The sequence below is a fragment of the Metopolophium dirhodum genome, chromosome 8, assembly GCF_019925205.1.
Source record: "Metopolophium dirhodum isolate CAU chromosome 8, ASM1992520v1, whole genome shotgun sequence".
NCBI lineage: Eukaryota > Metazoa > Arthropoda > Insecta > Hemiptera > Aphididae > Metopolophium > Metopolophium dirhodum.
Genome location: NC_083567.1, coordinates 15,805,987 through 15,833,838, shown reverse-complemented (window position 1 = coordinate 15,833,838; position 27,852 = coordinate 15,805,987). Strand labels below are relative to the sequence as shown.

Below are 27,852 nucleotides of genomic sequence, written 5' to 3'. Positions count from 1 at the left end.
TACAAAATATAAATGTTTAGTAAATTGGAAGACTTGATTAAGTATTTAATCATTTATCTAAAAGAGATGTGCCGGGTCACCACATTACTATATCGAGGGGCCATGGTGCAAATGTCGTCCATAAATATCATAACATATATTATATTAGAAATACAAACTTAATATTTCACTAACAGTAAATATTATAAAAAAATATTACGAAATGTACTATACTCATATTATATTATGATTGTATTAGTTACAAACTCTTGAATTAAGAGTTATGTTTGAGGATTTAATTAATTTCCTAAAAGGAAATGCCTCAAGGTTGCCTCAGTAAGTTGAGGGACGGTAGTTAAAGTGCCGTCCACCAATAAAGTACCCGAAAAAAAAAACGATTAATTCGAATATAGAAGGTACTTATATCATATACTTTTATCAAAGTATGATTGTGTTAACCACAGTCTTGTGTAAATTATATTGTCTTTTTTTTTTTTTTTCCGTATCGTTTATTAATGTTTAATAAAAACGTTAATACATGCACATTCTTAACACATAACTAATTATGGTATCTTCACCTTGAAAATAAACATTAATACAATAGGTACAATACAATGCAATACAATGCGATACAATAAATAATAAAGTCAGTCAGTTGGAGCGGCTGCCACTGCATTCGCTCTTCGTTCGGTCTCAGCTATCCTTTCATCATGCTCCTTGCAGCTTAAAATGTTGTCAACCTTGTCATAAAAGGACTGAGTGGCACGTTGGGAGGCAGCCCGTAGCCGGTCGTTCTCGCTGAACGGGACATCAGAGGAGCCACACAACAAATCCTGGACGTCTCTCGGGGTTATATTTCGGTTACCAACAAACATCTTCACTGGCAGCCGAAGCGGATCCCAGTAAGCACAATCAAATATCGTGTGTTCCGCAGTGTCCTCAGGGTGTTGGCAGTACAGGCAAGCCGCATCAGGGGCGCGCTTCATCCTGTGTAGGTAGTACCTGAAACACCTGTGTCCCGTAAGGGCCTGCGTTACATGAAACGTGAGGTCTTTGGGGCATCTTTTCGTCCATCTTATCAGGTCCGGAAGAATCGTGCGCGTCCAGGCTCCTCTAACGCCCCGACTCCATCTGTTCGACCAGGCAGCAAGCAAGATGTCTTGCTCTGCTCTCCGGATCTCATCCTTTGAATCAGCTCTGTCCGGATCGTCAAGTTTACTTCGGACTCTTTTGCGTTCCGAAGCAAGAAGATCACCCGGAGGAGTTCCCGCCAGGAATAAGGCTGCCTCAGCCGAGACGGTGCGGTACGCCCTCGTGACTCTGAGAGCCGCAATCCTCTGTGCCCGGATCATAAGGTTTCGACAGATAGCGTACTTGCATGCTCTTTCCGCCCACGTTGGACAGGCGTACAGCAGTCTGCTGTTCACCACAAACATTAGCAGCGTTCTCTTAAACTGTGAGGGTCCTCCAAGGTTGGGCATGAGCCGTCCTATAGCCAGCGCTGCCTGGGACGCCTTCCCCGAAAAATTATATTGTCTTAGGTTTTCCCAATCTAATAATAAAAAATACTGAAAATTAATGAAATCACAAATATTAGTACAATAGAGAGACTGTGCATTGATTTACAAATTTGTCTTAAATTTACTTTTTGCATAGACAATAATATGAAGGTGGGCTGGGCTTTTAATATCAGAGTATGGTGCCCAGACCCACACTGTTTACACGAGTGAGCTGGGTATGGCTCCATCATAGATAATAAAGATATAACATAATGGTCTTATCAGCGGTCTTCGAGGGGAACAATTGAGGCCAAATAAAGTATACCTATATCGAGTATCGACTATCAATATAAAGGAGCCTCAATTGCCTTCCGCGGGAACGCAACCTCAAATGTATTTAACATAGGCGTGGACTATCCATATCTTTATTATCTATGGGCTTCATCCATAACATGGATTAAGGTGTCAACAATCTAAGGATCAACTTAATAATCAAACACATAAGTTCAGCAACCTGCAAATCAGGATCTTTTTATTCAAAGTGTACTAATAAGTCATAAGAAAATTAGTTAGGTAAACCTATAGTTAGTTGAAGCTATGGTAATGATAGACGACTACCATCACCGGTCATGAGCTTTGCGATGATCTTTTCCTACTAACTATTAAGGTATTCGATATTGTAAACATAACAATGAAAGAAAATATTTAAATATTATTAATTTGGTTAGGTTAGGTTAGGTTGGGATAGGGCAGGAAATTAGATGTTCACTACTTATCATAGTTTTTAACACGGTCTTAAAGACTGTCAGCTAGAGTTGTACCAGTATAGTTATTAAAAACTTAAATACATCCAACAATAAATAATGATTTTTTTACCACAAAAAATTATAAAATGTATTTTAAAATATAACAAAATATTATTTTATTAGGGTTTTATAAGATTTTCAATACTGATGAGTTTTTGTAAATAGAAAATGTATAAAATCAATAGTTTTAATTTAATATATGGTTTTGTGTTTTAATATACTATTGTCAAAGAATTCTCAGGGTTTCCTTTCCACATTTTTTTACATTGTACTAAATCTAACTTTTTTCCGCACATATTTACAAAGACTAAAACAGATATCTGACTATGTTTTTATTTGCATTTAGACTTAATAGTTTGTTATTTAATATTGACTGTAGACCCAGCCAAACACAATATTATTTTAAATTAAACATTATTTTGTGTCCTTCATAAATTACAATCACATAATAGAGTCCGTGCAGGACCTTTTTCTGATTTAATTTTTTTGCATCCTTTATAAATTACATTCGTTTTTATACATTTTCTAATACATATCTTACCGTGATACACCTCTGATCATAATAACTGTTCGCATTATTATAATGTAAACAACACCTAGTTTTTGGATTGTAGTTAATATGTATTGCAGTATTTAGCTTCCAGCGTATTCTTTTGTTTAGTGTTATTTCACACAGATTTCTCAAACAATTTTTTTTTCAATTCATTGAACTCTAGTAGATTTTTTTGTATAAATATTTTTCAAGATTAACCGGCTATACCTGGGAGTACGCTGAGTACCCGTGTACTCATAAAGCGTGTTCCTACAGTCAAATTTTTTCCAATTTTTTTTTTTGTTTTCTAAAATCTATTTGCCCGCGGGCGCCAACCCCTCCCTTCAATTTTTTTTTTAGTACTGTAACTCTAGTTGAATATTTTGTATTGACTTGAAAATTGATAACTTGGTGCCCCACGAATAATCATTCTTTAATGAACTAAATATTTTGAATAGTTTTTTCTAAATTTTTTTCCAAATTTTTTTTTTGTTTTCTAAAATCGATTTGCCTGCGGGCGCCAACACCTCCCTTAAATTTTTTTTTTATGATTTTAACTCTATCCAAATTTTTTAAACATTGAAAATCTGGTACCCTTTGAGTAATTTTTTAATGAACTAAATATTTTGAATAGTTTTTTCTGTTTAAGATTCTGGGCATTTTAGTTTGTACTTTATAATGAGTATTCATACAGTAAAATCTATTTGCCTGCGGGCGCCAACCCCTCCCTTCAATTTTTTTTTTTTTAGTACTGTAACTCTAGTTGATTATTTTGTATTGACTTGAAAATTGATAACTTGGTGCCCCATGAATAATCATTCTTTAATGAACTAAATATTTTGAATAGTTTTTTCTAAATTTTTTTCCAAATTTTTTTTTTTGTTTTCGAAAATCGATTTGCCTGCGGGCGCCAACCCCTCCCTTCAATTTTTTTTTTTTAGTACTGTAACTGTAGTTGAATATTTTGTATTGACTTGAAAATTGATAACTTGGTGCCCCATGAATAATAATTCTTTAATTAACTAAATATTTTGAATAGTTTTTTCTAAATTTTTTTGAAAATTTTTTTTTTGTTTTCTAAAATCGATTTGCCTGCGGGTGCCAACACCTCCCTTCATTTTTTTTTTATGATTTTAACTCTAGCCAAATTTTTTAAACATTGACAATCTGGTACCCTTTGAATAATCCTTGTTTCATGAAATAAATAGTTTTTTCTGTTTAAGATTCTGGGCATTTTCGTTTGAAATTTGTAATGTGTATTCCTACAGTAAATTTTTTCCAAATTTATTTTTTTGTTTTCTAAAATGCATTTGCCTGCGGGCGCCAATACCCTCCTTCAATTTTTTTTTTATGATTTTTATTCTAGCCAAAATTTTTAAACATTGACAATCTGGTACCTTTTGAAAAATCCTTGTTTCATGAAATAAATATTTTAAATGGTTTTTTCTGTTTAATATTCTGGGCATTTTAGTTTGAACTTTGAAATGTATTTTTTTCTGTAAAATTTTTTCCAAATTTTCTTTTGGTTTTCTAAAAAGCATTTTCCTGCGGGTGCCAACACCCTCCTTCAATTTTTTTTTTTATGATATTACCTCTAGCCAAATTTTTTAAACTTTGACAATCGGGTTCCCTTGAATAATCCTTGTTTAATGAAATAAATATTTTAAATATTTTTTTCTGTTTAATATTCTGGGCATTTTAGTTTTTAGGTACTTTGTAATGTGTAGTCCTACAGTTAAATTTTTTCAAAATTTTTTTTTGGTTTCTTAAAAGGCAGTTGCCTTTATAAATATTGAATATTAAATATTGATTTTGAAGTTTTTTTGAATTATTCAATAATATTTGAATATGGAAATAGATATTTTTCATAGAATACCTACATAAATTAATTTTTATATTGGTATCGCCATTCGTATGATTAGTAGGGAATGTTGGTACATTTGGTTGGGTATTTTAGTTTTTTAATACATGATAAATTCAAAAATGTTTTCAAAATTTAAATTATTCAAAAATTAATTTGACGGGAAATTTCCTTTTGTCAATCTTAATGTCGATGCTTTTTTGAGAATATAAATTTGATTTCAAGGCTTGGCTGCGTTGAATCTTGAAGACTAAGTCGATACGACCAATATTGAATGATTTACGTTTTCGATATAATACGAATTTGAAAAACATATCAAACAATTTAAAAGGCTTGACTGCTTTGTATCTGAAAGACTTCAAGTCGATAAGACTAATATTGATGAAGTTAGGATTTCAAGTATTTTTAAGAAAACTATAAATCTAAAGTTCAATTTTTGGAACTCAGATCAGCTATGATAAATTCTCATTAAGTACCTACTTGAGCAAAAGTATTCAAATACTTCTTAATCACTTAAATACGCGTATTTTACATACTTTTTAAAACAGGTATCTGTATTTGAATACTCTTAAAAAGTATTTTTTCTAGTAAGTATTATATTAATTGTTAAACTAACTGTCGGATATCTGTAAAATCCTCGATAACGTTATTTGGCCGCCGGCCTGTTATCTACAATAATTGTCGTCGGTCATTACGGTAGACTCCACGTCGAGAATATTCGATACCCCCGCCCCGCCTGTGCCATCTCGGTCACTGCCTGCCGTCTCACCGCGAACCCGTCAACGTCTAGTCAGTGACCCTCTGTCTGTTCGTTGCAACTGTTGCAACGGCCCCGGCACCTTTGTCACGTCCGCGTGTTGCGCGACAGACTATTTTTCTGCGTGATCGATGTTGTGAATGTGTCGTGTTAAGTATTCATCGGCCGTGGCGTTTCGCTTGTGTTAAGTCAATCCGTCCATATTAGTTACCCGTCGATCACCTGTGGTACGTTGTCTCGTGGTGTACGCGGGCAGGTATCTGGTTGTTGGCCGTCGCCATTGTGTTGCGTGGAGTATCGGCGACGTCCGAATTATTAGTGTGCGCCACCCGTCAGTGGCCATCGTTGGGATTCCCAGTCCACCAGCGTCGACTCGCCGTATGGACCAATTAAGCAGTCGGAAGGTGAACGAGTGGCAACATTGCGGGTACCAGGGAGACCGGTGATTGTATCATTATATTATTATTTTGTATCATTTGTACCTACGTGTTAATTTTACCTATGTATATCCATTAGTGGGCGCCCATCCATTTCATATGAATGTAAAACATTGTAATCTTACATATTAATTTTAGGGCGGTGCTTCTGGCTCGCCATTAGAACATATTACCTTGAGTTCTTCATTCTTATTTATATTGACGTTACGTATAAAGGACCCACTCTCATCCGTGCCTTGCGTGGTGGTGCTTAGCGCTATCATTTTGTTCAGTCAGAGCGTGGAGCAATACAACACGATAAAATATTATTTAAGTGTAGCCGAGTCGGTCGATGCCTCTGGGTCGGCAGTAAGGACTTTGTGCGACACTAACATTATAATAGATTATAGATTTAAATAATAATTTATCAACTGTGTTCCAGAATACAGAATATAATATATTATAGTGTATTATATATGGATACATTTACGACTTATGTTACACTTATAAGTTATAATATATTTACAAGACTTATATTTATTTATTTGATTTTCTTGTTTATTTTAGTCAACAAATAATACCTTTTGGATAAATTAGGTATTCACATAGTTAATTTAAAATTATGTTAATAAATCATAACCATTGTTATTACTTATTTGTTAACTATTTTCAAAATTTACATTAACAGTAGTTATATTTAAAATAAAATTGTCAAAATTGTACTTCATTGTTAATGTAGTCGTTAAACGTCTGTGTTAAAATATTTCCTTATTTATATGAAAAAAACATTATATAGCCATATAGGTAGTATTATTTAAACATTGTTAATTAATTAAAAGTTCATATTATATAATATCTATTTATAACTTAGAATATACATTTAAAACATAGTACGTGCAGTGCTACTCTACCTATGTTGTGTTAAAATAAATTAAATTATTTATCTAAGTAATCACTGTAGCTTATGAAAAAAACAGTCTGTTGTGGCATTGTTCATGTACAAAATGTATCTGAACCACTCAGAACACCCTGAAAAAAAATTCTTATGATGTGCCTGATAGTTATTAATATAGTACAGTGCAGCGGTTGGCAACCTTTTGAAGAAGGTAAAAAGAAAAAAATAACCGTTTAAAACTTTAAAATAATAGAGCATAAAAATTACAGTTTTTAATAATATAATAATTATAATATAAAAGTATAGAAATTACAACTGCTTTAGGCTTAATTTGATTTTTGTTGTTGGGTATTGTTTATTATTTTTTAAATTTCCATATTAAAATTTCTTGTGCTGGCTCGAAGTACATGGTGGAGATGGTCATTAATTAAACGTGAACGGTATGGATTTTTAATTTTTTCATATGAGAAAAGGCCTGTTCACACACGTAAGTGGATCCAAACATACTGAAGTATTTTGCAGCCATATTTTTAATTTTTGAAAATGATGCCGGAAGTTCAACGAAAAAAATTAAAGGAGATGCTTTGAATGAGTCTTTTAAGATATCTTGTGACTGCAAATCTATTATTTCCATTTGAAGCTCAACATCAACATCTTCATAATCAATATTAAATGGATTGGCGAGTAGTTGAAAAACGCAACGTTTTACTTTACTGAACAGAATAGAAAATTAATATTATAATCCAAATACACTCGTCGTATCTACTCTAGGTATCTTATCGGTAACTGTCAAGGTATATCTACCATTATAAAATATGACTGATAGAAACGTTCAATTATATATTTTATACAATATGATTTTTTTGATATAATATTCGATTAAATGTCGTTGTCGTAGAATGTAAAGCGGGCCGCCGGTTGCCGACCACTGGTATAGTGTGTACTGAAAGAATTCAGATTTGTTTGTTTAATTAATATAGTATTAAAACAATTTTGTTAATTTACAACAAGAAATCGATAATATTTTTAATATTTTTTAAAAAAATTAACTTAAATTATAAACTTGCTGTATATTTTATTATGATTGCTTCTAACAATAATTCCAGAAAGATAATGTGTTTAGTGGTGCAAATGTATGTTTTCTTGCCAATTATAAAAATATTGAGTGCTGAGTGGGTATAATATTACATATAAACAATAATGTTTATTTTAGTAACAGTAAAAAACTGTATGAGGGATACATTTTCAATTCAGAATTAAATTAAAAGTGTAAAATTAAATGTTATACCCAAAATACGTATTATAAGATGTAACAACTAATAGTTATTAGGTTAAGTTGCGTTCGGTTGTATACGACTTAAGCAATTATTATATTAATTTATAACTTTTTATTTTTAAGTTAGTATTGCTAACCTGTGGTTATAATTTATAAGCGGTAGTTATGAATTCACTGTACATTCCGATAAGTTTTGTAATCATAACCACAGTCCTCGTCCAGTTAAAATTGAAGAAAAACGTTTTAAGGCCAAACTTCGTTTGAGAGCAAAAGAAAACCCTCTTGAACCAATTCCGAAGGTAATTATAAAAATTTTAATAAATAATTTTCGAAATATTTCACATATTTTAATGCTGTTTATAGGCATTTGAAATATTCGTTTTTGTTTATTATTTTTGTATAATATGTATTTTATTTATTTTGTAGGTATAATTCATAAAAATTTTGTGCAAATAGCTAAGAGTTACTTATTGACCACTCTTATTTATTTATTTATTCAAAATAAAGAATAATAATAATTTAAAATAATAATTATATATATATATAGATAACTGTAATAGACAGGCGCGGACTGGCTGGTATGCTGGGATGCTACAGCATCCCTTGTCCTAAAATATATTTGCCTAATATTATTTATTATATATTTAAAGACTCTAGACACCTAATGAACAACAGATTGTTACCAACTTACGATTACTAGTAATCTATAATATTGTACAACTTTGATTGAAAGTTTTTTGTAACTTGGTACTTATTTACGTGTTTAGCGTATATTCAATATTTTTTCAATACAAAATAAAATATATTAATATTTTATAAATAATCTACATGTATTAAATTCGCCCCTACAATTTTTGTTATTTGCCCTTTAAATTGTGTAGCATCCCGTGCCCTATTTTACCAGTCCACGCCTGAACTGGTCCGTAAGTTTATAGACATTCTAATACATTCTCCCGGCAGTGTCAATAGATACAGTGTTTGAGAAGTTATATTTTTTTGGTACCTAATTCATTTACAATATGAATTATTATAAGTTACCTATGTAGGTACTTGTCCAAAACTCTACTACCGGGAAGCCATTGGTATTTATGGTACAGCCTTACGAAGTTCACGATTTTCGGTGTTTTACGCACCCGTACAACGCTTAAAGTTTACCGAGCTTAAGTACAACAAATTAATTTTTTTTTTAATCTAGGTAAATCAACGTTTTAAAATTGATGATGCAAAAATAATTCTGACACCCACCCATGGTGGATTTACATAACAAGTCGAGGGATGTTTTTGATTTTAATTGTTCGAGCAAGCGCAGTGTGCGAGTGACTACACCGGATATATTATTTGAAAATACCAAAAAGTTCAATTAGCTATAATATGACTTAAAAATAAGACTGACCGCCAAATTCAGACTTCTCTGTCGTTTTCAGTTAAAAACTAATGATTTTCGGCAATTAATTTTTGAAATATCGTTCATAATTCGTTGTAACTTAATATTATTCGTGGGTAATTGAAACGTCTAAAATGTATTATTATATACAAATATGATAATAAACAAATAATAATAACTCAACTTAACCGGCTACGGTATTAATAATATTTAATAATATCAATATAAGTATAGTATACAATATCCTAGGCTGTCAAATCGTCTCCACTTGGAATCGTTTTTCGTATACAATGATATTATATCATTGAATTCAAATGTAACACTATCCATAACAGTCACCCACTTGTACCCTACTGTTCAGCAGAGTCACTTCCAAATTTTAATTTTTTTTAATTGACCTCCCTTCTTATTTAAATTCTGACAAACGAGTTTTGGTTAAGTATATACGGCACTGTCTACGGCCAGTAAAACAATTAGGATTCTTGGGGTCCCGGACAAAGTCAATGTATTGGACCCTGAGGTATATGTATACAATATTTGTTTATAGGTTACCTATACAAAAATAAATAATGATGGTGATTTTTTTTTTAAAAACCTAAAAAATTTTATGTGAAGGCCCGCTGACCAGTGTATTGTTATTAAAATATAACTACACTTTTAGTGTTCTTTTTTTTATTATAAATATTAATTAATGCTTTCCACACATAAAAGTAACTCAATAACAATAAAACAATAAAACACTATAAAAATATAATTTTAAAGATAAATATAGGTATTATTATGGATAAATAGGGGCCCCTTGTTCTTCGACAACAAATTAGATAACATGATAAATTATAAAAATAGATATTTTTATTTAATATATTTTATTTGATTTAAACATTAGATTACAATGCAATTATTTAAAAATTTAAAGTAGATGCTGTGCGCCTTCGGGGCCCCATGAGCCAACGATTAGCAGCCCTCTACAGGGGCATTGACCCGGCTGCCCCTGCGGTTGTTGCGGCACTGTTATAACTGGTAATTCAGTTATTGATATTATAATATATATTTATACTATTTGAAGAAAAAAAGCATATAACTAGAGCAGTAAAGCAATATATTATATATTACTATAGTTTAAGGATTATTGAGAGAATATTTTTGGATTTTTTAGAACATATTAGAATCATATTTTAAACCTAATAATCCATTATTTACTTATAATTAACTTATATTATTGTAAAATAATATAAAAACATGAATAACATTTTGTTAGATAGTTTATTTAAATATTATAATTTTTCGACTTACATTCGCCAACGACCATACCACGTTGAATACACAAGATCTCGTCCGATCACTGAAGTCGGGCGTAGTTAGTACTTGGATGGGTGACCGCTTGGGAACAACACTACATGCCGTTGGCACTTTTTGCTTTTTTTATAAACTTTACTTCTTTATTTATTAAAAGAAAAAAATTTAAGTAAAATTTGTCGATTTCAGTTCATACAAATGATTTAAACTTACTGGAGTGCCATTCACTCCAAATTCCCTTAGTCCCTACTCCCTTGTTTTGTCAATATAAATAATGTCCATCGCGTTTACAATCATTAACAATTCATAACTTTCTTAATTTAATTTTGTATAGTTCGCCAAAGCATTCTGGCCAATTAATATACCTACTATCACTAATTATACCTACTTGTCTTATTCTGTACTGAAACGTAATCATATAGAATATAATATGCCTGTTATTATTGATTAATGTATTATCTATTAATTGTATACCTACGCACCTTTACAAGTCATTATATTATTTTTTTGTTATCGCTATAAACGTTTTGTATGTCAAAATAAATGCCATTCGATTTTATGTGTCAATACTCAATTTAGTCGTCGTTTGCCTTTGCACTTTGCATAGGTATGCAGTGAAATCTCGATAACTCGAATCGATGACAGGCACAAAAAAAAATTAAAAAAATTAAAAAAAAAAAACACACACATTGTAAAATCAATACATTCATCGCTTCGCTCAGAATCTAAAATAGTATCTATTTTAAATATATAGACAAAAATAATTTAACCACAAGTTAAATTAAACGCATACTTTTGAATATTATTATTTTAATTTAACACCAATATTTAAATAAGTTTAAACACTGATAATTTTTATGAGGCATAAAAATTAATTTTAGACTAATTGGACTTTATTTTTGGGTCTGTCGTCATATTTCGGAGCAGTAAAAATACCAAGATTTTCAACTTTAATATCTTTTCTAGTTGGTAGTTTGTAGTGTCAAAAAGTAACATATTCTCCGTACTTGTTTTAATAGTTTTAATTAATAAGTAACCAAGTTTTCGACAAAATCTATTCTCTTATTTTTTTAAATTAAAAAACCAATAACCGTATATCTTGAACTGTTCACCAAAATATGTTTATATTAGCAATTTTTATGCATGGAATAATTTTCAAAATATTTTAACTCTTTTTGAGAACTTTAGAAATTTTAAATTTTTGAATTTTTTTGTTGTTTTTTTAATAATTGTTGATAAAAAACTTTTGCTTTGTCAAAAACATTGAACATTTAATACAAAGTGTAACATTAGTTCTTATTATTGGAAGAAAAAAAAAGTTGAGGGTTCCTCATATGTTTTTGTGAGTGTTTTAAGTTATTTACAATTATTGTTAATATTTTTTAAAATTAAGTTCATAATTCATATTCAATGGTATTATTTAATTAATTGGTCATTACAATAAAACAAACATTGACACTGACTATTACAGACACCATGTCATGTTTTGAATTTATTAAAGCTATTATTTTTGTAAAATAGAAAAATAAGATAAAACAAACTGATAATTTAGTTTTTAGATTCTGAGTGGAACGATGAATGTATTGATTTTAAAATGATGTGTTTTTTTTAAATTTTTTTTTGTCTATGTACACAATAAGTATTCGAAATAATGCTTCGATTTTCAACTTCAGTATCTTGTTCGATTAGAAAGTGAATATTGTTGGTGGTTAAGCATTTAAAGTTCAAAAATTGACAAAATAATGAAAAATCACGAAAATTAGCAAATTATTTTGAGTTAAGAAAAAACTTAGAATATTTTTTCGGTTATTTTGTTGAGATTGTATAATATTATTCGTGGGTACTTGAAACTTCTAAAGTATACTAATATATTATATCTATGATAGTATCACGGTTTTTTGTTGATGTATAACGCGTTATAAGTACCTAATGGATATTGTGATATGATTAATTTGGAATTTATTATAGGTCAACTATTTTTTTTAATACTATACATAAGTACCTATATAATGTCTTAAACCTAGACTGACATACCGTCTCCGCTCAGAATCGTTTTTCTTACACAATGATATTATATCATTGAATTCAAATTTAATCCCATCCATTATACAGTGATCCACTTGTAACCTACTGTACAGCAGAGCGACATCCACTAGCCCACCTTTTTTATTATTAATACTTCAATGTTGTACTGAATGACAAAAAAAAGATGCATGTATAAATAATTTTTTTTGTTAGGTAATTTGTCCAAGGTTTATTCGGTAATTACTAATTACAAATGTAAAGATTATCTAAATGATCTTTAATCTTAATGATATCTTACAAAATAATAAATAACTACCTAAACATATTTGGTAGTATTTGTGTATTATTTATGTTTTTATGTAAAAGGTTCATAATAATAATAATAATACTGCTGTATGCATAATACATAATAATAGTATTGGAAACATTCATAAACACAACACATTTGGAAAAATAATAATATTTTATTTGGTTAGATACTAAGTGTAAAATGTTTAAGTATATATTATACATTTATACGTTTGTCTGTTAGATTTAATAAAGATTTATAAAAGTATAGAATAAATATATTGAGTATTAATGTACAAAACTACAAAAGTATATGAGAACATAAAAATTAATTGACACTATTGGCTTCAGCCAAATTACCAAAACACAAAATTGTGTTTCTATAAAAAAAAATATCTATGCATAATTAATTTTAAAAAATTCAACTAGAGTTACATACCAAAAATAAAAATTGAAAGAGGGTGTTAACGCCCACAAGCAAATGCATTTTAGAAAACAAAAATTAATTTAAAAAAAAATATTATTGTAGGAATAGACATTACAAAGTCTATACAAAAAATTCAACTAATCATTAAACAAAAAAAAAATTGAAGGTGGGTGTGGGCGCCCAGAGGCAAAAGCATTTTAGAAAACAAAATAAAATTGAAATTAAAAACTTCAAACTAAAATGTACAGAATCTTAAACAGAAAAAAACTATTCAAAATATTTAGTTCATTAATGATGGATTATTCAAAGTGCACCAGGTTATCAATGTTCAAAAAGTATATACAAAAAATTCAACTAGAGTCACATAACAAAAAAAAAAAATTGAAAGATGGTGTTGGCACCCGCAGGCAAATGCATTTTAGAAAACAAAAAAAAATTTTAGAAAAAATATTATTGTAGGAATACACATTAAAAAGTCGATACAAAAAATACAACTAGTCACATAACAAAAAAAAATATTGAAGGAGGGTGTTGGCGCCCGCAGGCAAATGCAGTTTAGAAAACAAAAAAAAATTTAAAAAAAAATATTATTGTAGGAATGCACATTTCAAAGTCTATACAAAAAATTCAACTAGTCACATAACAAAAAAAAAAAAATTGAAAGAGGGTGTTGGCACCCGCAGGCAAATGCAATTTAGAAAACAAAAAAAAATTTAAAAAATATATTTTTGTAGGAATACACATTACAAAGTCTATACAAAAAATTCAACTAGTCACATAACAAAAAAAAAATTGAAGGTGGGTGTGGGCGCCTGCAGGCAAATCATTTTAGAAAACAAAAAAAAATTGAAATTAATAACTTCAAACTAAAATGTCCAGAATCTTAAACAGAAAAAAACTATTCAAAATATTTAGTTCATTAATGATGGATTATTCAAAGTGCACCAGATTTTCAATGTTCAAAAAGTATATACAAAAAATTCAACTAGTCACATAACAAAAAAAAATTGAAAGAGGGTGTTGGCGCCCGCAGGCAAATGCATTTTAGAAAACAAAAAAAAAATTTAAAAAATATATTATTGTAGGAATACACATTACAAAGTCTATACAAAAAATTCAACTAGTCACATAACTAAAAAAAAATTGGAGGAGGGTGTTGGCGCCCGCAGGCAAAAGCATTTTAGAAAACAAAAAAAAATTTAAAAAAAAATATTATTGTAGGAATACACATTACAAAGTCTATACAAAAAATTCAACTAGTCACATAACAAAAAAAAAATTGAAGGTGGGGGTTGGCGCCCGCAGGCAAATAGATTTTAGAAAACAAAAAAAAAAATTGGAAAAAAATTTAGAAGAAACAATTCAAAATATTAAGTTCATTAAAGAATGATTATTCATGGGGCACCAAGTTATCAATTTTCAAGTCAATACAAAAAATTCAACTAGAGTTACAGTACAAAAAAAAAAAATTGAAGGGAGGGGTTGGCGCCAACAGGCAAATAGATTTTACTGTATGAATACTCATTATAAAGTACAAACCAAAATCCTTAGAATCTTAAACAGAAAAAACTATTTAAAATATTTAGTTCATTAAAGAATTATTCAAAGGGTAACAGATTGTCAATGTTTAAAAAATTTGGCTAGAGTTAAAATCATAAAAAAAAAAATGAAGGGAGGTGTTGGCGCCCGCAAGCAAATCGATTTTAGAAAACAAAAAAAAAATTTAAAAAAAAATATTATCGTAGGAATAGACATTACAAAGTCTATACAAAAAATTCAACTAGTCATATAACAAAAAAAAAATTGAAGGTGGGTGTGGGCGCCCGCAGGCAAAAGCATTTTAGAAAACAAAAAAAAATTTAAAAAATATATTACTGTAGGAATGCACATTTGAGTCTATACAAAAAATTCAACTAGTCACATAACTAAAAAAAAAATTGAAGGAGAGTGTTGGCGCCCGAAGGCAAAAGAATTTTAGAAAATAAAAAAAAATTGAAATTAAAAACTTCAAACTAAAATGTCCAGAATCTTAAACAGAAAAAAACCATTCAAAATATTTAGTTCATTAATGATGGATTATTCAAAGTGCACCAGGTTATCAATGTTCAAAAAGTATATACAAAAAATTCAACTAGTCACATAACAAAAAAAAATTGAAAGAGGGTGTTGGCGCCCGCAGGCAAATGCATTTTAGAAAACAAAAAAAAAATTTAAAAAATATATTATTGTAGGAATACACATTACAAAGTCTATACAAAAAATTCAACTAGTCACATAACTAAAAAAAAATTGGAGGAGGGTGTTGGCGCCCGCAGGCAAAAGCATTTTAGAAAACAAAAAAAAATTTAAAAAAAAATATTATTGTAGGAATACACATTACAAAGTCTATACAAAAAATTCAACTAGTCACATAACAAAAAAAAAATTGAAGGTGGGGGTTGGCGCCCGCAGGCAAATAGATTTTAGAAAACAAAAAAAAAAATTGGAAAAAAATTTAGAAGAAACAATTCAAAATATTAAGTTCATTAAAGAATGATTATTCATGGGGCACCAAGTTATCAATTTTCAAGTCAATACAAAAAATTCAACTAGAGTTACAGTACAAAAAAAAAAAATTGAAGGGAGGGGTTGGCGCCAACAGGCAAATAGATTTTACTGTATGAATACTCATTATAAAGTACAAACCAAAATCCTTAGAATCTTAAACAGAAAAAACTATTTAAAATATTTAGTTCATTAAAGAATTATTCAAAGGGTAACAGATTGTCAATGTTTAAAAAATTTGGCTAGAGTTAAAATCATAAAAAAAAAAATGAAGGGAGGTGTTGGCGCCCGCAAGCAAATCGATTTTAGAAAACAAAAAAAAAATTTAAAAAAAAATATTATCGTAGGAATAGACATTACAAAGTCTATACAAAAAATTCAACTAGTCATATAACAAAAAAAAAATTGAAGGTGGGTGTGGGCGCCCGCAGGCAAAAGCATTTTAGAAAACAAAAAAAAATTTAAAAAATATATTACTGTAGGAATGCACATTTGAGTCTATACAAAAAATTCAACTAGTCACATAACTAAAAAAAAAATTGAAGGAGAGTGTTGGCGCCCGAAGGCAAAAGAATTTTAGAAAATAAAAAAAAATTGAAATTAAAAACTTCAAACTAAAATGTCCAGAATCTTAAACAGAAAAAAACCATTCAAAATATTTAGTTCATTAATGATGGATTATTCAAAGTGCACCAGGTTATCAATGTTCAAAAAGTATATACAAAAAATTCAACTAGAATTATATAACAAAAATAAAAATTGAAAGAGGGTGTTGGCAGCCGAAGGCAAAAGAATTTAAGGAAATAAAAAAAAATGGAAATTAAAAACTTCAAACTAAAATGTCCAGAATCTTAAACAGAAAAAAACCATTCAAAATATTTAGTTCATTAATGATGGATTATTCAAAGTGCACCAGGTTATCAATGTTCAAAAAGTATATACAAAAAATTCAACTAGAGTTACATAACAAAAATAAAAATTGAAAGAGGGTGTTGGCGCTCGCAAGCAAATGCAATTTAGAAAACAAAAAAAAATTTAAAAAAAAATATTATTGTAGGAATGCACATTTCAAAGTCTATACAAAAAATTCAACTAGTCACATCACTCACATAACAAAAAAAAAATTGAAGGTGGGGGTTGGCGCCCGCAGGCAAATAGATTTTACTGTATGAATACTCATTATAAAGTACAAACTAAAATCCTCAGAATCTTAAACAGAAAAAACTATTTAAAATATTTAGTTCATTAAAGAATTATTCAAAGGGTAACAGATTGTCAATGTTTAAAAAATTTGGCTAGAGTAAAAATCATAAAAAAAAAAATGAAGGGAGGTGTTGGCGCCTGCAGGCAAATTGATTTTAGAAAACAAAAAAAAAAATTGAAAAAAATTTGACTGTAGGAACACGCTTTATGAGTACACGGGTACTCAGCGTACTCCCAGGTATAGCCGGTTAATCTTGAAAAATAATTAAATTAGAAACACACATTACGAAGTTCAAACTAAAATGTCCTAACCAAATCTTAAACAGAAAAAACTATTTAAAATATTTAGTTCATTAAAGAATTATTCAAAGGGTAACAGATTGTCAATGTTCAAATAATTTGGCTAGAGTTAAAATCATGAAAAAAAAAATGAAGGGAGGTGTTGGCGCCCGCAGGCAAATCGATTTTAGAAAACAAAAAAAAAATTTGGAAAAGAATTTAGAAAAAACTATTCAAAATATTTAGTTCATTAAAGAATGATTATTCATGGGGCACCAAGTTATCAATTTTCAAGTCTATACAAAATATTCAACTAGAGTTACAGTACAAAAAAAAAAAATTGAAGGGAGGGGTTGGCGCCCGCGGGCAAATAGATTTTACTGTATGATTACGCATTATAAAGTACAAACTAAAATGCCCAGAATCTTAAACAGAAAAAACTATTCAAAATATTTAGTTCATTAAAGAATTACTCAAAGGGTAGCAGATTTTCAATGTTAAAAAAATTTGGCTAGAGTTAAAATCATAAAAAAAAAATTGAAGGGAGGTGTTGGCGCCCGCAGGCAAATCGATTTTAGAAAACAAAAAAAAATTTGGAAAAAAATTTAGAAAAAACTATTCAAAATATTTAGTTCGTTAAAGTATGATTATTCATGGGGCACCAAGTTATCAATTTTCAAGTCAACACAAAATATTCAACTAGAGTTACAATACTAAAAAAAAAAAAAATTGAAGGGAGGGGTTGGCGCCTGCGGGCAAATCGTTTATAGAAAACAAAAAAAAAATTTGGAAAAAAATTTAGAAAAAACTATTCAAAACATTTAGTTCATTAGAGAATGATTATTCATGGGGCACCAAGTTATCAATTTTCAAGTCTATACAAAATATTCAACTAGAGTTACAGTACAAAAAAAAAAAAATTGAAGGGAGGGGTTGGCGCCCGCGGGCAAATAGATTTTACTGTATGATTACGCATTATAAAGTACAAACTAAAATGCCCAGAATCTTAAACAGAAAAAACTATTCAAAATATTTAGTTCATTAAAGAATTACTCAAAGGGTAGCAGATTTTCAATGTTAAAAAAATTTGGCTAGAGTTAAAATCATAAAAAAAAAATTGAAGGGAGGTGTTGGCGCCCGCAGGCAAATCGATTTTAGAAAACAAAAAAAAATTTGGAAAAAAATTTAGAAAAAACTATTCAAAATATTTAGTTCGTTAAAGTATGATTATTCATGGGGCACCAAGTTATCAATTTTCAAGTCAACACAAAATATTCAACTAGAGTTACAGTACTAAAAAAAAAATTGAAGGGAGGTGTTGGCGCCTGCAGGCAAATTGATTTTAGAAAACAAAAAAAAAATGTGGAAAAAATTTGACTGTAGGAATACGCTTTATGAGTACACGGGTACTCAGCGTACTCCCAGGTATAGCCGGTTAATCTTGAAAAATATTTATACAAAAAAATCTACTAGAGTTCAATGAATTGAAAAAAAAATTGTGTGAGAAATCTGTGTGAAATAACACTAAACAAAAGAATACGCTGGAAGCTAAATACTGCAATACATATTAACTACAATCCAAAAACTAGGTAGGTATTGTTTACACTATAATAATACGAACAGTTATTATGATCAGAGGTGTATCACCGTAATATATGTATTAGAAAATGTATAAAAACGAATGTAATTTATAAAGGATGCAAAAAAATTAAATCAGAAAAAGGTCCTGCACGGACTCTATTATGTGATTGTAATTTATGAAGGACACAAAATAATGTTTAATTTAAAATAATATTGTGTTTGGCTGGGTCTACAGTCAATATTAAATAAAAAACTATAAAGTCTAAATGCAAATAAAAACATAGTCAGATATCTGTTTTAGTCTTTGTAAATATGTGTGGAAAAAAATTAGATATAGTACAATGTAAAAAAATGTGGAAAGAAAACCCTGAGAATTCTTTGACAGTAGGATAATAAAACACAAAACTATATATTAAATTAAAACTATTGATTTTATACATTTTCTATTTACAAAAGCTCATAAGTATTGAAAACCTTATAAAATCCTAAAAAAAATTATATTTTGTTATATTTTAAAATACATTTTATAATTTGTTGTGTTAAAAAAATCATTATTTAATGTTGGCTGTATTTAAGTTTTTAATAACTATACTGGTACAACTCTAGCTGACAGTCTTTAAGACCGTGTTAAAAACTATAATAATTAGTTAACGTCTAATTTACTGTCCTATCCTAACCTAACCTAACATAACCAAATTAATAATATTTAAATATTTTCTTTCATTGTTATGTTTACAATATCGAATACCTTTATAGTTAGTAGGAAAACATCATCGCAAAGCTCTCGACTAGTGATTGTAGTCGTCTATCATCATCATAGCTTCAACTAATCTTAGGTTTACCAAACTAGCTTCTTATGACTAATTACATTAGGACACTTTGAATAAAAAGTTCCTGAGTTGCAGGTTGCCGAACTTATAAGTGATTGATTATCAAGTTGATCCTTAGATTGTTGACACCTTAGTTCCCCTCGAAGACCGCTGGTAAGACTATTATGTCCTATCCATTATTTTATATCTATATTATCTATGATGGAGCCATGCCCAGCTCACTCGTGTAAACAATTTGAAGCACATAAAAGCGATTAACGAGTCTGATAATATGAAATCCCAGACCTGTCCCCCACACTCTGATATTAAGAGCCCTGCCCACCTTCATATTCTCTATGCAAAAAGTAAATTTAAGACAAATTTGTAAATCAATGCACAGTCTCTCTATTGTACTAATATTTGTGATTTCATTAATTTTCAGTATTTTGTATAATTAGATTGGGAAAACATAAGACAATATCATTTACAAGACTGTGACTAACACAATCATACTTTGATAAAAGTATATGATATAAGTACCTTCTATATTTGAATTCTTCGTTTTTTTCCCGGTACTTTATTGGTGGACGGCACTTTAACAACGGTCCCTCGATCTACTAAGGCAACCTTGAGGCATTTCCTTTTAGGAAATTAATTAAATTCTCAAACATAACTCTTAATTCAAGAGTTTGTAACTAATATAATATATGTTATGATATTTATGGACGACACTTGCACCATGGCCCCTCGATATAGTAATGTGGCGACCCGGCACATCTCTTTTAGATAAATGATAATTTTAAACATTTATGTTTTGTAGATAATTTGAAGAAAAATTTAAAATTGAAGAGAGACTGTGTGAATTAACAAAATTTGTGGTATGAAATGTTTATTTGAACACCTGTTATAATGTATTATAATGAACTTAAGTTAATTTTTTATAATGTACTAAGTAAACATTTGAACGTTTATTACAATATATATATATTATACATAGATTTCAAGTATGATTTTTTTTAGTTTTTTTTTTTGCTAGTTACCTACCTACTACAATACAAGACACTTTATTTTTATATTTTGAAGCAACATTATATGTTTTGGATTATTTAGATCTATATAAACTAAATTTCAGACCAATAGTTTAGTATTTAAAGTTTGTATGATCAAAGTCGTGGAACCAAATTTTATCAGACTCTACTATAGAATGTTGTAGTTAAATTAAACTATAATATAGGTATGTGGAATAACAGTACCTAACCTTCTATTATAATTTGTTATGAATATAATATTTTAAGTAATAACTCAAATTTAGCACATTTACGGTACTTAATACATTTTCCTAATATTTTAACAGAAATTATGGAGCTAAAAATATAGAAATACCTATATTATGTCACGGTCCATAGTTGATAGTTTTGTTTCATTTATAATTATAATGCTTTTTAATATACTTTTTCATAAATTAATATTTATTACAGTTGGCTTTTATGATTTGTTTGAACTATTAGTACGTATTATTTTGGGGAGATCCCTATTATTACAACACCGTTACCAATATGCGTTTTTTTCTGGTTAGTTAATATAATTGCATGTTTTCATGATTTCTTCGTATTTATGCTTATTTTCTTAAAATGTTTTTATATTTTCGGTTCATCCGTTACCCTACCTACCAAGTGTGTAAATAAAGAATTTTTTTTGTAAACTAATTTGAATTATTATTTATTAATTTAAAAAATTTTAATAAAAACGTTTTCATTCAGTATTTTTTTGAATATTTTATTATTTTTAATATTTTTGAATATTTCAGTGCATATATTTGCCTGTTTTTAGTGCATACATGCAGGCAAATATTTAACACTTAAGAGGATGTCAGATTTTTAGCGCACCATTTATTTCTCTCTCCGACCCACGCACAATCATTTTAGTGTTTTCTTAATCGTACATTTGGTATGCTACGCGTGGGTCAAAGATGGAAAACAAATAGTGCGCTGACATCCCAACTAGCAACAAGTTTACACGAGTGAGCTGGGTATGGCTCCATCATAGATAATAAAGATATGGATAGGACATAATGGTCTTATCAGCGGTCTTCGTCCTTCGAGGGGAACAATTGAGGCCAAATAAAGTATACTCATATCGAGTATCTACTATCAATATAAAGGAGCCTCAATTGCCTTCCCCTCCGGGAACGCGGCCTCAAATGTATTTAACATAGGCGTGGACTATCCATGGTGTCAACAATCAGAGGATCAACTTGATAATCAAACACGGCAACCAAGTTCGGCAACCTGCAGCAACTCAGGATCTTTTTATTCAAAGTGTACTAATGAGTCATAAGAAGGTTAGTTAGGTAAACCTATGGTTAGTTGAAGCTAGTGGCCTTTGCAATTCAAGATCTTATCCTACGTATTCGGCATTGTTAACATAACTATTCTACCTTTACACTTTTTCTTCCCCCGTCTCTCACAGCTATATACAGGTTTAGCCACTCTCATTCCACACCTCCATATGATCGGTATTCTGTCTATCCATCTCTTCTTCAGTCTTCTCGCCCCTCATTTCCCACCTAAATTAACTAACTTCTATAGACACTCACACTATCTCTTATCATACAGTGGCCGAACCACCTAAACCTATTCTCTCTTGTTTTCACTACAATATGTACACTACCCTACACTACCCTTAATTGATTAGTTTCTTATTCTATCCTCTTTTGTACCTTAACACCTTACTTATTATTCTCATATCTGCTACCCTCACTCCACTTACCTACCCTAACATTACATTTATTTTTCATCTTTCCCTTTCATACACCAAACATTCTGAAATCCTGTTGACCCATTTCCTTATCTTCGCCATATTACACACTACCTAATTCCTATTCACCCAGTTTCTAGTTACCTACAAGTCATCGTACTTGATTATCGGTGAAAATATTTAAATATCATTGAGCGAATTCCCTACTCGAAAGAATTGCTTAAAAAAATATTATACCTCACCAATTTTCTAATTTTGAACACGACTTTATTGATAGCCCAAATAGTGTTATACCGGTATAGTTACAATACAAATATTAAAAATTTTCGGGCAATACATCCACTGATCAATTAACTATAATAAAAAAAAAACCTACTGAGAAATAAGAAAATACATACCCCGTGACGGAATCAAAATCTGCTACGAAACTTAGTCTTCAAAACACTGAAACGTTCACACATTTCAATCTGCTTATGATATATTGTTCCCAGTTTGAAAATGTTCACTGACGAATACCATTTCTGAAATAACACGCATCTTATGCAGTAAAATGTTCTACAATATTCTAATGACCTAGTTACAGTCTACAGATATTATATAAACCTACCAATAAATACCTAATATTAATTTTTATTACACAGAGTTTGTATTTTTAAATGTTGTATTTAAGGATTTATTAGTTTTATTTTTATACCTAACAAAAATTACATTTATTCACAAGTCAGTTATCAACTAGAACTCGACTACGAGTAAGACAGCGTTTGGATTGTTCGGACTGGCGTATAATTTATTATTATTATACATTGCGCCTTTGGTAGGCAGTAGTAAACGTATATGCTTCTACGTTACTTAGTTAACAGATTTTCCGCGACAATAAATATTCAATTCAAGTCTAAAAAGTAAATGTAAGACCAAAATAATATAAAAACAAACTTATGCATAAACATCGACTCTGCCAGTGAAACCTAGCTGTACTGCAGCACACGCTGTCGTCGAAGAAACAGCTATCTTCATCCGTCTACATCTCGCTCCATCTCCATCTCTCTCTACATCTCGCTAATTGAAACTTATCTAGTATACAATACTAGTACCTTTATGATGTGTAATATATTCTGGTGTTCGATGAAAAAGATTGAAATAAGATAAAAATACATATTTTTTTGGTTTTGAATATGACTGCTTTGAGATGATCGATATGAATTTTGTGAGAAATCTAGAGGTACTAGAAAACTGAGACGAGTGTGTTGAATAAAATAAATTAAAAAATTGATTAACACAACAATCGGTTAAAAATTAATTTAATTCAAATAATGAGATATACCTTATTAGATCATTTAAATTTTCCAAAACAAGCCCCCAGTTGTTGGTCGCATGCCAATTTTAACCATATACTAGACCACAAGTTTATAGACATTCTATAATGCATTCTGCAGCTGCCGGTGGCCCTAGACACTGTTGGGGAAATTACATTTCTTTAATAATTAAATTACGATACGAATTATAAGTTACGTAGGTACTTGTCCAATACTCGACTACCAGAATTTAAATTAAAGAATGTGATATACCTAGGTAACATATCGATCGATTCTAAAACAGAAACTTAACCTAGGTACAAATAATATCACAATATCAAATAGTGAAATGTGAAAATTTGAAGAAAATTTCCTATAGGTATATCCCGTAAAACCCCCAAAATAAAACGTACGTTTGAAGTGTTCTCTTAAAACCCAAATATTTAATGCTCGTATCCCGTATGCATAAAAAATGTATGTTTCACATTTAACGAAAACTAAAACTATCGTGACGGAACTGAATTACGAAGAACGTATAAAACAAAAATAATCGTCACCAAGTTATAGGTATGATCTGCTATGTACTTACAAATCATATTAAATAACATCAATCATTATGTATTTTCTTATTTTGTTAGGTAGGTATAAAAACCTACCTTCCAACTTATAAAAGCATTACCTAATCATTGATTTAAAATTTTAAAAATTATTCTACTATAACAATAAGTTAACAGTTGTAGGCAAAGTATTATAATTTAAGGTATTTTTCATAATATCCTAATTTTTGTACACCTATAACAACTGGATTTTAAAAACTACTCTACGTCTAGCGGGTATATAAGTTTGTCTGACAATAAATATTTACATTAGGTCTACCGCCTCAACAGAATAGAAGGACAAGACTTACGTAATTATTTATTCTTCCGGCGAAACGCGTTCCCTTCGAGTGTATAATATTGTCTAGTGTCAGAGCTGTGCATCTCCGCCAAGGAAAATGCAGCGCGCGTCTTCATATCTCCGATCCAAAAGTTCAGTCTGGAAGTATTGAGATTAATGACATTTTTAAAAATAGGCACCTAGTTTAATAACCAGAATGGAACGAAATATGTGAGTACGTATTGGAATCGCTGTTCGTCTCAGACGATTGTCATTTGCCATAGATTATTTATAATTATAACCTCACCGTCCTAATCATAGAAAATATATATATGGTCCTAACCGATGGATGATGGATATTTTTACATTATCTTCAAAAAAACATTTATTTGTTTCTACTAGACGCAAATGCGGTAAATTGAATTCAAATTTATAATATAGATAATGGTTTTTTTTACTTGGTAACCATTCATTTATTACTTGGTTTATTAACAAATTCTAATTGATATAAAATAGTAATTGAATAAAAATAGTTTTATTGATCCCAATATTTAAAAATAATGTTTCAAATAAAATAATAAAAAAAATTTAAGAAATACCTATTAATTAATATGTATTACCTAAATAACAAAATAACTAAATAAAATCGTAGCTTAATAAAATGTCCAGAAAAATTAAAAGTCCAATTTAAACGAATATAAAATATAATTTAGATAGGTGTATAGGTAGTGTATTCACAGTTACTTTTTACAGATATTATAAGTTAAAATTTGGACGAAATTACATATTAAAACCAAAAATAACGATTTTAGTTATTTTGTTGTAATTTAAAAATAGTAAGTATTCGCGGATTTATGAAACATTTAGAGTATATTTAATATTATTATAATTTATAGACACGATGACACTTTCAAATGTTATTATTTGGGCAAAAATGACTTTAACCTACTATTGTAGGTGCTAATGTCTAATAGTAAAATAAATTACTTTAATCTCAATATTATTTATTAGTTAACGATGTCTTTGCTCAGAATCGTTTTTCGTTTGTTCGTTTTGTATTTTAATAATTTATACATAGATATATTATTATAACTAATAATTATAGTAGGTGTGTTTGTTTTATTTCATTAATCAATTTAATACTATACCAATAAATTATATATTAATTAATAATTTTTGAAACATTGTGTTCGAAAAAATAAAAATAAATGTGATTTTAATTAGTCTTGTAATGTACCTACCTATATGTAAAAAATAAATAAATATAATAATAACTATTGAACTTTTAGGGACATAATAGGTAACACATTCGTGTATGTAGTATTACACTATTTATATAGGTATATTTATATACCTATACGAGTATATGAGGAGGTATGTTATTCATAAGTGCGCACACGTCAGGTTAAGCAGTTGACCATTCCGTGAATATTACTTTTATGTGTGCATGGTTATACGGCCCTAATCCCTATGATATAGAATATAGATATTAGGTGAACAATAGAAGTTAAGTATGTGACACTAATTAATAGCTACCTTTAACTTATAACGTTGTATTTGGAAAAAAAATACCAGTTATTAATTAAAATTGTATCTTATGACTATTATCAGTTATAAGTTATAACATATATTTCTATAAATTAAACCAAAACATATATATATATTTATATATATTGAGTACCCTATAAAGGTATGCACCTATTAATTATAATTATTCTACGAACAGGGACTGGAAAAACGACGACGACGTTTATATCTCGCGTATTTTATACATTTCTAGTCCGGAACTAAAATATGCGCCTACAACACTTGGATAGCACATTTTTCGTGACATTAAATATTTGTTTTAAGTTTTAAAAGTAAATTTAAGCCCCAAAAGAATATAAAAACAAACTTACTTTAATTATCGACTCCTTCGGCGGAATCCGTGACGTGTGTGAATTGCGACGCCCATGAGGAAACGCTCCAGAATACAGCCAGAACTTAGAATATCTTCTTTGCTTATTGAAATTTTAGAATTTTTAGTCGAATGTGTCTTCTGCAACGACTCTGAGATTTGCCATAGATAAATAAATAAATGATAGATATTATACTAGGTACATCAATATGATGAATCCACGGATATAATATAATGCAACTTTTTGTATCAAAGAGTTCCGTGTTAAGGAACAATTTGTTCATTGAAATTTGATATGACAATGAACCAAAATAGTTTATAATTTTGATTATAATAATATGATATGGGTATTATTTAAATTATTATTTTCGTTTATCAATTTAATTATTGATTAAGGTGGTGAATAGATATCAGAAGCACAATAATATTTTTTTAAGAGCATATTGTATTTTATGAATTATTAAATAAAAATGTTATTACTGGATTTTAGAGGTATAGTAAATTCATCAAATACTATAATACCAACTAGATTTCTAAAACTCCGAGTCCATTATTCTAGATTCTGAGCGGATCGATGACTGTATTAATTTTACAATGATGTGTTCTTTATTTTTTAATATTTTTAATTATTTTTTCTTGGTGGTCTGTGTAAACGATAAGTATTCGTAATAAAGATTCAATTTTCATATATAATATTATTTTATAGGCACTCAGTATATGTAATCATATGTTTATTTTTAGTTTAGTTGTAGGTATTTAGTAAATAATAATAGGTATACGAAATTGTTTTTTCGAATAGCAATTTATTGTTTGTATTAGTACCTACACCATAATAGGGAACTAAAATTTTGTAAATGATGTACAAATGTATTTTTGGTGTTTTAAGGCTGCTGTAAGATCAATTTATGAGAATCCTTAGTACCTATACGGTATATTGATAATTCGTATGTTCTTTTACAGAAATCTTTGTCATCTGCAATGCACCTATTCTGGTTTTCTATTTCAATTATAGTTCGCATGCCAAATTTAACTATACAAACTGGTCCAGGCGCGGACTGGCTGGGATGCCCTAAAATATATTTGCCTAATATTATTTATTATATTATATTTAAAGACTCTAGACACCTAATGAACACAGAACAACAGATTGTTACCAACTTACGATTACTAGTA

The 27,852-nt window shown here is 29.4% G+C and overlaps 1 protein-coding gene across 1 annotated transcript; it reads right to left on the bottom strand.

Moving 5' to 3' along the window:
* Positions 1 to 626: 626 nt before the first annotated feature.
* On the bottom strand, positions 627 to 26,825 carry LOC132951327 (uncharacterized). The gene is made up of 4 exons (XM_061023151.1): positions 26,681 to 26,825; positions 24,814 to 24,941; positions 23,013 to 23,135; positions 627 to 1,531 (listed from the first exon to the last, which is right to left on the bottom strand). The coding sequence occupies exon 4, from the start codon at positions 1,458 to 1,460 to the stop codon at positions 627 to 629; it is 834 nt and encodes a 277-aa protein (XP_060879134.1). The 5' UTR covers positions 1,461 to 1,531; positions 23,013 to 23,135; positions 24,814 to 24,941; positions 26,681 to 26,825.
* Between the last annotated feature and the right edge of the window lie 1,027 nt (positions 26,826 to 27,852).

Coding starts and splice junctions, on each gene's coding strand:
- LOC132951327 (XM_061023151.1), bottom strand. CDS start 1,460: ATGCCCAACCTTGGAGGACCCTCACAGTTTAAGAGAACGCTGCTAATG.